This window comes from Haliaeetus leucocephalus, unplaced genomic scaffold, assembly GCF_000737465.1.
Source record: "Haliaeetus leucocephalus isolate CR32 unplaced genomic scaffold, Haliaeetus_leucocephalus-4.0 Scaffold636, whole genome shotgun sequence".
Taxonomy (NCBI): Eukaryota; Metazoa; Chordata; class Aves; order Accipitriformes; family Accipitridae; genus Haliaeetus; species Haliaeetus leucocephalus.
In genome coordinates, this window is record NW_010973072.1 from 1,030,469 (window position 1) to 1,045,954 (window position 15,486).

Genomic DNA, 15,486 nt, shown 5'->3' on the forward strand with positions numbered 1-15,486 from the left:
CTCCTACATGTGCAGAGTTTCCAAACTCCACCAGGCTGGTGGGCATTTGTTTTTAACCCTTCTAAAAGCAGGTGTTCAATTCTGGGCGATGCCAGGGGAGGTTGTAGCTCTCTAGTCTGTACAGCAGTGGTAGTTCAGTGTTAGCTGGAAGGCAGAAGCCTTGTTTTTGCTGTGTTTGACTTTCAGACCTTCCTTTGCCAGATCTGCTGCCAGTCACTGGCATGGCATGAGGAACCCCATGGCCTTCCTCAGGCTGCTGAGCACCACTGCAGGCTGAAAATGCTGCTGCTGTTCACCTGTGTCCCAGGGGAGCTGTGACCGAGCTGTTTGCACCTGGCCCAGCGTCCCACATAGGGAAGTATGTTGCCCTGGAAGGCAGATTACCAAATCTGAGAAGCTGCTGGTCTTTAAAGCCCAGCCTGCTGTGCTGGGGCTGTGACTGCCTGGGGGGAGCTGCAGGCAGGGGATACGCCGTTTGCTCTGGGACAAAGCTGTGGTTAGGAGAGCAGACAGCGCGCTGAGCTGCCATCGCAGGACGGGATGCTGGGCTCGGAACAGCTCGCTCGGAGCGTGGGAGGGATGAGTGGGCACAGAGAGGGCTCATAATGCCTTACTGGACCCACGAGCCTCTGGTGCCTGTTCTGAGACGTGGGGTTTCTTGTCTTTCACAAGATGAAGGAGAATAATCTAATGAGCGCTCTATCATGCTAGACATTTAACAACATTCTGAATTTTGAGTATTGCAGTAAATTATAAAATAGATTACTGAAGACAAATTAATAGACAATATGCCTTATTATTTACATATATTAATAATTATGCAATTATGACAGAATTGTTATAAATATTTATATAAATATTATAAATATATGAATGCAGTATATTTATAATTCATCAACATATGCAATAAATATTCATTATTGATACACAAAATAAGCTGCATTTTAAATATAATGTGATTTATATTTTGTAATATGTTACTAAAATGTTTGTAACTCCTCCCATGAAACACAGTATGGTGATGGGAGAAGGAAAGACTAGTAATTCCCTGCAGTGCTGTGCATAAGAAGTATTTGTATTTATTTATTGGTGTTAGCAAAGGTTGTTGTCTCTGCTTTGAGGTGGAATGAAAATAATATGCTATATTTAGAAATTAAAAAAAGAAAGTATTTTCCCTAGCTATCCAAAGAGACTGATGCCTCTAGAGGGATGTGAATGTTGTTTGCAGGTATTTCTATTCTCCACAGTCTCCTATTCTTGTTAAGCTTCTTATAAACTTGCAAGCATTATAACACAGTTGATGTATCTTGGCCAAATTATTTTTATGTGACTGTTAGAAGATAAATGGGAAAAGAAAAAAAAAAAAAAAATCAGTCTCCAAATGTTGTGTCAGTTTTCCCAAGTCTTTTCCCCATGATCCACAAGGAAGTATCATGGTGCCAGGAGCACTTCGCCTTCCTCTGCGGTTTTGTTAAAAGTTGCACTGTAAGGTTCAGCTGAGACATTAATTAAAAACCAACCCCCTCCCCCAAAAGCTAAAAGTCTCTGAAATGCCATGGCAATTATGTACCTAAATTGAACTTTAATGAGAGTGCTCAATCTGTGTTGGTAATTGTGGCTGCTGTTTACTTACAAGTGCTATGTACCTGCTGATATGCACAGCTGCTGCTGCACAGTCACCGATAACTGTCCTCTACACCTCAACAATTGTATGGCCATGGTGGTTTTTTTGCTCCCAGCATTTTGGCAGCTGGAAATTCACATACATGTTCCTGGAAATTTGAGATGATACGTACAATCTCCCAACAGACTGACAGAACAACTCAAAAATGAAGATATTAACTGGTGGTGACACTTACCAGAAGGACCATCCATAGTCCCATGAATGTGGTCGCCAGTCCTCTGGCCCAAGGCTGACTGTCACTTGGAAAACTTGAGTATACATCATGTGTGCCACCATCCCCAAGAGACCTGAGAAGCAGGGATTATAATAGGAATTTTTGTGCTAATGTTTTTTGTAATTCTTGAGATAGCTACTGCTGGAAGTGCTTTGAAAGCTCCAGAAAAGTCTTTGTTGTACTTTTATGCCTCCTATTCTACTGTGGAGGAGGGAGCTGCATGGGCAGAGGAAAGGTGTGACTGAGAGCTCATTATTTTACATCATACTGAATTCTCAATTAAGAGAAGAGTTAAAGAAAGAAAATCGTTGAAGAAAATGTTGCACAATTAGCATCACCACCAACCTTGCTGCTGCAAAACAGGGGTATGCCACCCACAAGTTATCTCAGTTAGCCTATAGCAGACAGGCCTCAGGTAAGAGAATAAGGAGAGAGGCTTCTGTAGGCAATGCAAGATTGAATGTGTTAATGACAAACAACAATATTTTATCTGAACAGTTGCTAAGATTTATAAATTTGAACACTTATAAAACACTTGGAAGTTACACAAGGAAGTTAAGTGAACTCAGTATTCCTCATGATGTGTGGTGAGAGGACACCATAGGAAAACTTTTGAGGGTACAATGTTGCTTTTGTGACACCATTATATTTTGCTGAGACAACTACAACTGGGTGAAGATTAGACAATGTATTAGACACTCTGCTCACAGTGATGTTAAAGAACAGGGTTGCAGTTAAATCACAGGGTAGCCTGAGTTTGCTCTGCCACTTAGCTGGCCAGCATGGATCTTCAACTTAAGCAGAAAAAAACTGCCTGAACTTCACATTTAGACATCCCTCTGAGGAAAATCAAACCCCACTTTTCAGGAAGTGGTGGCCAGGAGCAGTTCTGATGCTTGGAGAATTTTCTAGCTACAATAATGTGGGATGTGTCTGCTTTAGTACTTAGGCAGTGCAGAATGAAGCTCCCAGCTGAGGTCACGAAAAGCATGGGTTCAGGCAGTTAGCTAAAGAGTGGCGCAGGATCATCGTATCCCAAATAGACCTTGGACCTACAGACGTCAAAAAGCCCTTGTGCTGCAATGACAGTTCAAGGACAGTTCAAGTTAGAAATACTGATGTTCTGCCACAGTGGGGTACAATGCGGTCCCATACGTCACACTTTGCACCTTAACCAAAGTCGCCATTTACTGTTCTCTCTGACCATCTACTTTTTTTCCACAGTTGCCCTTCCTCCATGTGGAAGATCCTGATTTTCCCTCCCCAGATGGAAATTGTGACTCTTCTTTCCTGCTTACTTTCAGATTCTAAAGCACTTCATTAGTCTCACCAGACATGTGGATGATTCAGGGCAATTCTGGAGGAGGGAAGTTGGGGAATGTCATGTTTGTGTTGTGGGTATGTTAAGCAGGACCTTCAGCAAGAGAAATGTCATATTTGATACAAACAACTGCAGAGGCTGAAAGAAGACATTTTAATACAAGAAGCTGTGGTGATTTGCTCAGCTGCTTCATGTCGGTGTGACACACTGCAAAGTTAGGAGGTGGAAAGAGCAATTCACATCGGAAGAAGTAATATTTCGGCAGTGTGGGCGGCCTAATGGGAGCACAGCAAACTGGTACACACCTTGCTTGTTTCTGGCTATATTTAATTTCCAGAATTCACTGGGAGCTTGCTGTACTTTTAAATCAGTGGATTTTTCTCCAGCTGACAGTTAGGGCATTGATCTTAAAGTTTGGGGTTTGCTGTTCCTATACCTACTGTCAGTAATTTTTCAACCTTAAGAAAATATTACAGACTGCCCTGAGACATGTCATAGTCACTCAAAGCCGTCAGAAGGTTTGACACGGCCAGGACCAGCTTCAGCAAGGCTGGTCTGCTCTGTTCTGTCGCGCAAAACCCGAATGGGGTTTCAGCAATGTTCAGACCTTTCGCTATGTGGGAGGCCAGGGTGACAGTCCACTGATACAAGTGAGTAGGAGGTCATCAGCAAGTCCTGCTGCAACACAGGGACCGCAGTGAAAACGTGGCATTTATTGCTTTATCTGCCTAATGGTGGGGAGGGTCGGGGTGGGCATATACCTGGCTGTGCTGTCAGTGGCATTATGCCACGTATAGCAAAACAATACGAGTCTTTCTCGCATGTGCGGCTTCGTGCGCGTTTGGTTTGGTTTGTTCCTGACTCCACCCATCTGTTTGGTCTGTTTTAGATATGCCTTGTGAAGTTCTCCATGGGGATATCCTATGGTACTTTTGGTTGTACATTTAATGGTCACATTTTGGATGAAATGAACTGCCTGTAAAATAAATCAACAAATGCTGTGTTTACAAGGTCATCTTTTCCTCCAACTGGCTGCTTAAGGCTGGACAGAGGACAAAATGCCTGTATGCCCACCCACCTGGGGTCCAGGGCAGCAGATGCTTGAAGATGGAAAATCCTGATAAAATGGTGGATGGGAGTGCAGAAACACTGACCATTTATAGTTGGCTTGAGATCATTAGCTTTGCAGGACTAGAGCTGTTTCTAGGTGTCAGTAATGGGAGAGCTTAAGGAACTAAAGTTGGAAAAGACAATATATTTTAAAGCATTTTTCAGACATCTTTTCTAAAAATATTATTTATGAGATAACACATTAATTAAAATGCTTTATTATAAATATTACATGAGAAATGTATGTAAGTTTTTAAATTTGTATGAGGGGTACAAAAATCACAATGTTGTGAGTTTTTTTTAATGACTCATAAGAGGTTAAGAAACAGCAATAAGTGGCCACACTGTTAGGATAATTTTTTGTAACCTTTAGATGTTGAGCCATGAGAATATGAAGATCCCATTGCACTTTTAGTAGGGAACTCTAGCATGAATTTAATGAGAGGTGTGTTGCTCCAAGGCAAAGTCCTCTTCATTACCTAATTTCTATTAAGCTGTGTCATTATAAATATGCTAAGCTTAAATAAATAAAATAAATATGCTTTTCTTCTTTCCTCTGATATCTCTGTCACTGAAAATAACATCTAGCAGTGTCTTGGGTTTTGGGGTTTTTTTTCCTTCTTCTTATTTTGCTATCCTTTTTCCCTGTAAAATTTTAAAGTTTATATTTGGAACATCATGGCAATGTACTTATAAAGAGGGAAGGACAAAATAAAAATAGAAAGATGTGTAGGAAAGAAAACTTCATAATTCTTACAAAACTTTAAAACTGCAGTTAATGGTGAAGCGAAAGAGTAACAGCATAGAAATAATTGTTTGAATGCTGAAGAATTACTCATAGTTTGATTTTGAAAATTGAACTGACTTTTTTTTTTTAAAATCTAAATTACATCCAAAGCTGAAAAATATCCTTTGACAGGTTTTACCAGATTATTTTTCTCCTCTCAGCTCTACTTCTGATCTAAGTTTTATACCACTAACAGTATTTCACAATTTGAAGCTTTCCCTGAAGATACAAACTCCTTCACAGAATGTACACTGCCTGTTATAATCTCTTTCATCTTGAAATACAGCCAAATAAAATGCACTTTCATTGCGGAAGTTCTTTCCACCAGAGAGGTCCATGCAGGAGTGCTCACAAAAGCCAGATGTGGCTGGCTGCTTGTATAAATCCTGGGAAGTGGAGTTTTTAGCCAGCACAGAAGCGAAGGGGCACTTAATTACGTGGTTAGATTTCATAACTTTAGAGAAGTGAATTCCTCAACTTCATATGCTGAAGGGCTCCAAGTACAGACTGAGCATGAAAATAGCCTGAAACAGTTGTTCTGAGAGATGTCTATGTCCCCAGATTACTCTTGGGGTTGCTCCTAAGTGCGATTACTAGAACCCTTTCCATTCTCAATTTTGCTAATAAACAAGATGGGCTTCTTTCTTTGGTTTGAAGCATCAAACCTTCACCTACTTTTAGGATTAACATGGAAAAAATTATTTTCAACACTACGTTTTTCATCTTCCATTGAATAATCAGTGTGATGATGCTGAAAATGGACGGTCAGGCTATGGCTATGGTAATGGCTATGTGGGCTGGGGGAAGGCTAACTACTGCATTGCCGTTGTGAAATAAGGAATATGTATTTTCACTTCTCCCTGGCAAGAGGCAAATTTATCATGTGGTCCTTGTTCCTAAGGAACAAAAAATTGTAGCGGAAAATGCGATAGCTAAATGGGGATAAAAGAGCCTTGTAGCCGCTGGTTTTTATTCTTTCAAAGTTTTAGAACTTGATTTTGTTGTGCCTCCTCGGGCAAAGGGGAAAGGGAAGGTTCATACCTGAAAGCACAGTGAAGACAGCAGCAAAGGCATTTAGCTTGAGCCCATCTATCACGCTGCTTGAATGAAAGAGCTCGAGGCACATAAGGCTGAATCCGACGACTAACAGCATGATGTATAACACCTCGGATACTACTGATAACCACAGGACACCTGCAATGCACAAGAGTAGCAACCAGTCACTTATTCTGTAAATACTTTGAAGAGGTTAAAGTTTGTCAATTAGGAAATCAGGAATAGCTTGGAGTAATTGTGTATTCAGAAAGTTTAAATTTAGCAAACCACCCAAGCCCTGAAAAATAGAAAAAGTAGTGAATGAAGATGTGAACAGTGGCAGAGTGGTAAAGATACTGCAGAAAGAAGCAGCTGTTGCCTAAGATCCCAGCTTGGCTAAAGAACCTCTTTGGGTAGATCTAGAACATCTTGGCTCCTCTGACCCAAAGCATAGGACACAGAATCTATTTTCCCTCCATATGTCACAGTTTAGATGAGCAGAATCTCGCATACATGGTGGTGATAGCACATAATACCTTACAGTATATGGGCTGGTGGGAGATAAACAGGCTTGGATACCTCTTTTTCACAAGACTGTTCAGAGAAAATGTTTTCAGTCCAGGTTTTAAAATGCTTATCACAGCATAGTGTTGGGGCCTGTTATTAGTAACTCTTTCACAGAAACTGGTGTCCTACAGAATGACTGTTCTGACTTTTGGGGTGTTTGGATCCACTGCACAGGTCTCTGCTGTTGGGACGAATATGAAGTCTGCCAGAATACCGGTGGGGTGGAGCCAGTTATTTGTAACATACTCAGTTGAAGAGCTGCAGATACGAAATTTAGACTGCCTTCTGATTTCTCAACCCCTAGGTACAATCCCTCAGAGGCAGGGCAGAGTTGACGTGCCCTGTTTGAACCCCACATTCTGCAGGACTTTGGGGTTGTGCACAGCTAAGTGGGTCTGGCAGTGTTTGGTAGTGGCCGGCTGAGACTGATTTGTCCACTGTAGATGTCACATTTGGAAATTTCAACACAAAACCTCTAGCAGGATCTGCTGAGTCTTTTAAAATCACCAAGCCATGGGGTAAATTTCAGAGGATGGTAACAGATGATAATATTGAGTCCCTGCCAAATTTCCAATCGTTGTTTCAGCATAAGAATCTGCTAGAATTCTTCAGTACATTTGCTAACCTCATTGCTAGAGAATTCACCTGGAAACAATGAGCAGTGATGGAAAATTTCAGCCTAAGCAGTTGAAACATGGAAATTTAAGCATCTGAAGACAATGGCTTATATTAGAAAATGTTAGCTGTAACCATAGAGACTGCTACAGGCTTCACTTATATTAATACTTTCTCTCCTCACTGTAAGAACATACATGTGATAACGCCTGTAGTTGAGCTTATCAAACCAGATATGCGGTCTCACTTTTATCAAATATTTGAGTGTCCTGTTAATGACCAGGTTGATCCCAGCTCACATGTTGTCTGGGAACTTGTCTTTACAATTGCATCTAATTAATACATGCTATTCGTTGTTGCCACCATATCTGACCTTTTGACTTTTTAAACAATACTACAGAAATAGTAATAAATAAACATTTTAGTTTCTCACAGTGACTGTATGTGTAATATTGCATCTATCAGCAGCAAATAGCTGTTTCTCTCACTCCTGTTAGTCAATTTGGTATCAGGGCAACCTGCACACTCTTCCAAAAAGAAATAAAAGTGAGAGAAAGCAATGGTGCTGTTCTGCGATACAGCAGGATTAAGAAGGGGGTTTGCCTCATTTTCATAGAAGTTTCTATGACAAGAGAATGATTAAATGGTTCGAGTTGGGAAGAAGTAGGTTATGTAAACCTGACCTACAAACTGAGGCAACAGAAACCCCTAACTAACACGTTCTAATGCATAAGTGTTTCAGCCCAAACTTGAAAGAGTAATATACAACATATCTGCCCAGATTTTTATTGCCCTGTTTCAACTCTTGAGGATACTCACTGCTGATATCTACACACAACGGCAGGGCTGTAGTAGTGACTGCAGCTCAAGACTGTGGTGTGGCTCTGTCCTCTACTTCCTTGGGTGAACAACTGGCTGAAGGGTTGGGCACAAAGGGTTGTAGTCAATGGAGTAGTGGAGTAACATCAGGCTGGTGGCCAGTCACCAGTGGTGTTCCTCAGGGCTCAATTTTAGGGCCAGTTTTCTTGAATGTTTTTATCAATGACCTGGACACAGGAGTTGAGCACATGCTAAGAAAGTTTGCTGATGGTACTAAATTAGGAGGAGACGTTGAGTCCCTCAAGAATAGAGAGGCCTTAGAGAGATCTTTGTAGATTTGAGTGCTGGGAAATCACCAACCATGTGAAATTTAACAAGGACAAATGCTGGATTCTGCTCCTGGGACAGCATAATCCTGGATGTATGTAGATAGACTGGTGGACAAGAGGCTGGAGTGCAACCCTGCAGAAAGGGGTCTGGGGGTTTGGTTGATGGCTTGGGGGTTCAGCTGATGTACATCAGCTGTATACAAGTGTTATCTCTTGCCCACCAAAGAAACAATGCTTGAAGCTGGAGGCTGTGGGCACAAGTGTAGTGTGCTTGAGAAATAACAGGAAGCTGAAGAGATGCCCGTATGTCTCTATGGGAGGCTCCATGTTAACATGTCCAGAAAGCAAGTGAGGGGCTACTGCTAGCGGCAGCCTTGTGCACATTCAGAGTGACAGGAGGGCTCTGGGAGGTGAGAGTGGAGGGCATGGGGGCCTAGCTGGTGTTCTTTCTCCTGCTGGTGAAGGAGAAGGGAACAGGAGGAAGGAACACCCGACTGTGTGGCTGGTGTCACACGAAGTGCTTTGGCGTCTCTGACCACAGGGCCCTCTTTAAGGAACAAGGACTGCTGAGAGGACTGGGACCCACCTGGGCAAGCGGGACAAGAGTGGTTTTGCTGAGAGGATAACCTTGCAAGGAGATCTTCAAACCTGATATGCTGGAGAAGGCTTGTCATAATTTGACGAGCTGTAAGGGCATGGGGGACAGTGAGGAAGTGTCAGGGGGCTGGAGCACATGAGGCACATGAGGAAGTTAGCTGGGGTAGGGATAACTGGAGTAGAAACAGAGTTGAACTACAGCTCTGATGAACAGCTCAATGAGACATGAGTTTTGCTGTCCTGTGAAACCTTTTTCCAATGAGACACAAAGATTGGGTGAGTGAGTTTCCCATGGAAGGCACAGGCAATTCTTTCTTTTTTTTTTGGGCCCTGTTCCTATCTGGAGAGGAACTCTATGTCTAACTCTCATGTTTTATTTCATGGTGTACTCTGAATATCTGCTCTGTGCCTTTTCTAAATGCATTTAATGTGGGGGAAGGTCACACGTGGAGTGTTTATACAGTTCTGAGTATGTCCTGTCCTGCCTGCTTTGATTTTGAATTTTATCTGAAATAATAATATCCAGAAAATGCAAGCTATATCTAGATTTTGCATCTTCCTGTGGCTGCCAGAAGCAGAACAGTTGATTCAGGTAATTAATTCAGGAGACAGTGTCTTTCTGCTCTGTGCTGATGGTGAAGTGATCTCCTACTGCTCTTCTCTCAACATGAGATTCATGAGGCAGTCACTTGGCATCACTTACTTCCACTTACAATCTCTTACAGCTTTCTTCTCGCAAAGTAGAGAGCTCCTTCTCTTGAGGAGACCTCAGTCATTCCAGGTGACAGGGAAGAAGCTCTCCAGAGGATTTTTCTCTTTCCCTATCTTGTCTGCTGTCACCTTTTCTGTCTGTCTTGTTTTCCACCAGCCTGTGTCCTCTGCTTCAGGGATTTGTCTGGCCTAACTCAGCTTTTGTGAAAAATCTTTCCTTCAGAAGAGACAGCACTTGATTCATTTGGAGACTCCTATTTGGATGGTCTGTATATGAAGGTCTGTATTCTTATAAATCACCAGCTTTCTCTCATTTTTTGGTCCTCACCCTGTTTATGCTTTTTTCCTTGCCTGTTCATCAAACTGACTGTTACATGTGCAGAGAAGGTGCTGTGGGTTTGTGTACAGAGCTCAGCTGGGATGTGCCTGTTATGCCAAAGATGTTCCATGTTAATGCAGAAAGATTACAGGTTCTGACCTGCCTCCTCCTCACTGTGTGCAGAATTTGTCAGATGGTGTGTCATCCCTCCTCACCCTGTAGGAAATAATGCTGTGACATTGTGGCAGCAATGTGAGACCTCCTAGGAAAGGAGAGTCTTTTACTTTAAAACAAAACTGATTTCACTTACACTCCCATACACACAGTCTCACAAGCATGAGTTTGTGCAAGAAGTCCATCCAGCATGCATGTAATCAGTCAATCTTTCCAGGATTCCCTGAAATAATACAGAGGATGCCAGCTGTAGAGTCCTCCTCATGTCTTCTGGGCTTTTTGTAGGTTAGCAAAAATGTGCTAGGCTTGCATGTTCTTTTTTGTCCCGGCTAGGAGCTGACAGTGATCTATCTTGCTGTTCTGTCATTTCTCTGTTACACGTCATGATTTAATTCTTGTGCTGTGTCTCCCAACCTAGTGTCTGAGAAGCTGCAAGTAGATGGGCGCTAGGATCTTGATGATCCAGTAATCTCATTTCCATCAACACCTGGTATTCTAATATACCTTATCCTACCATTTTTCACTCTGGTGCTTCTACACCAACCAGTCTATCATGTCCTCAATGGTGTTGCTGACAATGATAGAGTTACTTTTGTGTACTGTGGGCCAGATCTTTGCTCCTACCCCACAGATATTATGCTGTATGTCACAGGTGGGATTGTTCTGAAGCTGAACACCACAGACTGTTCCTGGAGGTAAAGGGGTCACCATCTTCAGGACAACGTCCTTGTGAAGCGAAAACACTAGAGATACAGGACCTGGACTGAGATGCTCAGCTGGAACTTGAGATGGCAAAGCTGGGACTCACTGAAAAATTTCATATAAGTCAACTTACATCATAGGACTCCTACCTCAGAAGGAATCATATCACCTTCATATCATCTGAGGTCAAGACAGATTGCACTCTATATGATCACCAGCTTTGTCTGAAATGAAAACATAGTCCTGCTGAAAGCACGTTTTTCAACTGTGCTTCTGTCATTGTCCAGAGATTCTGATTTCGCAAGAAGATCAGTAAACTAGCCAGGACATTACTGATCTTCTTTGTCTCTCTAACCTATTGTTACTTCCTCAACAGTGTGGTAAGGGATTGTCTTCACTGTGGAGTTTATGGCGAAAAGCGTCAGTGCCACCTCCTCATGGACTTCACAACTGCATCAGCATTGTTACATGCCAAGGAAATTCATTTTCCAGCAACCCCAAGTGAAGTGAACATACTCTTTGTTGTGACTGAAAAGATAACTGTTACCCACATGATTGCTGACATTTTAGGAACTCAAGCACATCATGAACCATCTGATGAGATCAGTCCCTTGCATTTCTGTCAGACAGTGGAGGGCAGCATCAACATTTTGAAAGAAGATTCATAGATACTGAGTGCATTTCTGCAAAGCTGGTCATCATGTTAAGTGCGTCTGCCAGAGACAACATGTTAACAAAAGGATGTTGCAGACAGTTCTGAATGAATGAAACAAACTGAACATTTTTCTGACTGAGGTAAAGAAGCTTTACCTCAGTCTGCAGTGAGTCTCAGGGCTCAAAACTTCTTCACAAAACCTGAATGTATTTCAAGTCAGCCCCAATTACCAGGGAAGGCACTGTAAATGAACACACTATTACGTCTCACCAAGGAGCGCTCTGAGTCAGGAATCTCCAATGCTAAGTTTCCTTTGAAATAGGTATTCTGAAAAAAGTCATAGAAATTCTGCTTAGAAGAACTGGAGGCATCATACCACATTTCAGTGAATTCCTGATTAAGGAATCCAAAAAACAGTGTGGTTAAATGACTTCCAGTTTTGAGCTGATTTTGACTGTTTGGTATCTAAGTTAAGAAGGGGTAACTGGTGTTGTTGTCATAGGTTATTCTGTTGGTATGTATGTGGCCTTTTTCCTTTGGAGTAAGAAACACTAAGGACCATTCACAGTACCCTGAGTGAAAATAAATATCAAAACATCAAGTATTCTTTGTTCAAATCCACTGCAATTTCCTGTCACAAAAAAGCAACAGTTGCTGACTCCAACTTCTCTGTGAGAGCGCTCTGGTTAAACTGACCTCAAGAATGTCAAGAAATTACTGACATGCTCTTCTGTGCTCCTTCCCCACAACATGTAAAGATGATTCTTAGCCATCTTGTGTTGCATTATTAAAGCCATTCCCAGACTCAATAGAAATTTGGATGGAAATACCAAGAACTTGGATACCATCTGAATGGGATTACATGCAGGATGATAAAGAAGCATTTGCTGCTGTTTCTGGAACCAAAAAGTTCCATAATTTCAATTACTGTTGAGCTTTTGAGATTAATTCAGCTGACAAACTAGTTCTAGAGAGGCTAAATACACATCTATACCTCCTACCACCTACATTCACATGCAGCCATGGAGTTTTATGCATACTTGTTGGCAAATTGGAAAAGTTGATTTTTGGTGCCAGCTCACTATGCCAACAATTTCTGGAGCTGGATTGTGAGGTCCTATTTCCAGATGAAATAAAGGTATTGAAATCCCCTCCTGGCTGCTTCTCCAGGCTGTTCAGGTCATGAAAATGACTGTCAAAGATCCAATATCAGTGCATGTTCTCAAGGCAATACTGAAAAGGTGGCCAGCAGAGAAATTGCTGTTAGAGTTCAAAGCATTTTTAATCCATAAACATGAGCTGTTTGCTCATAAAGGACCTCTTCTGGGAAAATCATGTTGCTATTCCTGAAGGAGATTGCTGAGTCATGTTAACTATGTTATATGCAGTTGTGTGCATGAAAATGTTAGTCATGCATTTTGGTTAGTGCCTTGGAAATTATGCCAGCATTAAAAAAAAAACCAAACCATAAATGAATGTATTACCTGCCAAGCTATGTGATACTGCTTGCTGAAAGCCCCAGCGTTCCCTGAGCAACACCCAAGAAGCAATAGTCCAGAGTCTGTATCGATTTCTGAAGGCCCTTTCAGATGGCAAATTAGCCTCCTAATTGGGGTAAACTCATATTCAGAATGCCTCAGTGGGATTTCATCCTCCTTAGAAACACCTACTGCCTCAGCCTCTGCTCCCTGCTGAAGATGATCTGTGGTCACTGCTTACCAGCCCTTCTAATAGCAGAACTGTGCTCCTGGCTGATGAGTTCAAGGATCTGACCAAAGCAGCCTCATTTGAACTGTCACACTGTGCCATGCTGTCCCTGAGCAAGTAATCAGACTGGACAATGGTGCAGGCAACCAAAGACATCTTGAAATGGTTTATACTTGCCACATTCCTCATAACTCAGTGTTACCCATCTGCTCTGATAGTTGGAGTCTGTCTGAGCTACGATGAGACAACATCTCAAGTCACTCCTCTGTCAGTTCAACCTTGATCTGTCTGAGAAATTCTGATACAAGCAATTAGAGGTTTTGGGATTTTTTCTACATCACGGTTCATTACATGACAGAAAAAAATAATCTATATCCTAGAAACAGTGCAGCTGAGCAACATGTGCTCCTAAATAACAATTGACATTACTGCACTTGACAGAGATGAAATCCAGAGCAGAGCACTGCACTCAAAGGACAAGCTGCTGACCAGCTGAAGAGACATCAGTGTCCAAGCAACACTGTCCTGGAGAGTGTGCATCCTTCTTACCTCCTCATTGGCATTGCTGCTAGCCCCAGACACTGATGCTGTTACTTGAGGAAGAAAGTGCTTCTGTTAGCCCATGGTACACAGTCATTGTTCCCAAGATCCCTGAACTGCTGAACAACATAGGGAAACCACAAGAGGCTGCGACAAGTCAACTAGATAGATGTCATCCAACGTGGGAGGAAAAGAACAGTGTACGAGGGCAAAGCTTGGGTTTGGGTGGTATGAATTTGCATGGACGAAGCCATGGTACAGTTGTTGTTCCTTCCTTGTGCAAAAATATTTTGCTATTCTTCTTGGTCTCCATGCATGCTGCAGCAGCCATGGAGGTGGGGGAGTTATTACCTGTGTTCATGTTACCAGCAACAAAATGTTATGCTTGCTTGCCTTTGACAGCCTCAGGTCCGTATTGTCTTGCTTTATGAACATAACACTTGCATTGGAGATGGGGAGAGAGCACCTATGCGTTAGATGGGAATGGGTCCTTCTGCTTGGTTTGTTTTTTGATGATGAAACTCTAAAAAAGTCCTGTCTTTAAAGTACTGTGTTAGACCTAAACAGTGTGTGAGGGACCCAGAACTTCTTAGTAACTGAAAAATTGGGGCAGGCCCTTGTTGTGACCCTTCCTGGGAAATGAAGTGTCAGGGAGCAGAGATTGCTGTGGAAAGAGTGACCCCAATGGTCCTCTTGCACTGCCTTATTCCTTATTGAGGTCTGATTCTCAGAAAGGTGCTGACCATCCATAGCCAGTGGCACCCAACACAATGGTCTGCCACATCATGGAAAATCTAGGTATTTCTTTAATACTTAATTCCAGAGTTAGTAGTGTGATGCTGCGAGAACACTGGCTGGTTTTTATGGTGAGTGCTTAGTAGACCTGATGGGCGTTTGGTTTTCTTGCACTACTGATTTTTAAGATGTTCTGTTTACCTATATAGAAAGGAATTTCTCTGCATTTTTGGTCCTGTCTGCTTTGTTCCTCCTGGTCTATATTTGCTGTCCCTATGTTTCTTGATGCTGTCATTGCTCTGCTTTTCCAGACTTACCCACTATGTTGGAACTGACACATGGATCTCATTTTAATCTCTCCTCTTCACATTCAGCACAAGACAGAAGAGAGGAATGGATACACATTGAGAAATGTTGTGCATCTTGTTTGGGAAAAGCATTAAAGTAAGCTTGAAAGGGCCATATAAATCTCATGTTTACTCTTCAGTCACATTCTGATGGTTTTAGTCATTTGCTCATCTCTGCTGCTCCAATACTGGGAATTACAAGCCAGAAATATTGGAGTGATCAATAAAAAAATGGTGAAAAGAATAAACATTGAGCATGCTGTTGTGGCTGGCGTAAGCACTCAGCTCTGAGCAGTCAGCCCGTCTGTTGGTTAATGCAGTCTCATAATGGCAGACCATCTGCCTGTTCCTCTTATGCTGCAATGTAGAAAAATTGGGAGAAGTAGACCACGGAGCTATGAGAGATGTTCCTCCAAAACAAAGTAATGGTCTTAAAAGCCATCAGAGATACCTACAACCACCTGTTATTGTAAAACAAATAAGACAGTCAAGATAGATAAAGGGCCAGCATCCAGACA

General features: G+C 42.1%; 1 protein-coding gene across 1 annotated transcript in view; it reads right to left on the reverse strand.

The window, feature by feature from the left end:
- The window catches only part of GSG1L (GSG1-like), a 56,876-nt gene that overhangs the window by 16,730 nt on the left and 24,660 nt on the right, over positions 1–15,486 (reverse strand). The window contains exons 3-4 of the mRNA XM_010578431.1: positions 6,158–6,310; positions 1,860–1,971 (exon numbers count right to left, since the gene is read on the reverse strand). Of these exons, the coding sequence (XP_010576733.1) occupies positions 1,860–1,971; positions 6,158–6,310 (265 nt within the window). The remainder of the gene's footprint in view (positions 1–1,859; positions 1,972–6,157; positions 6,311–15,486) is intronic.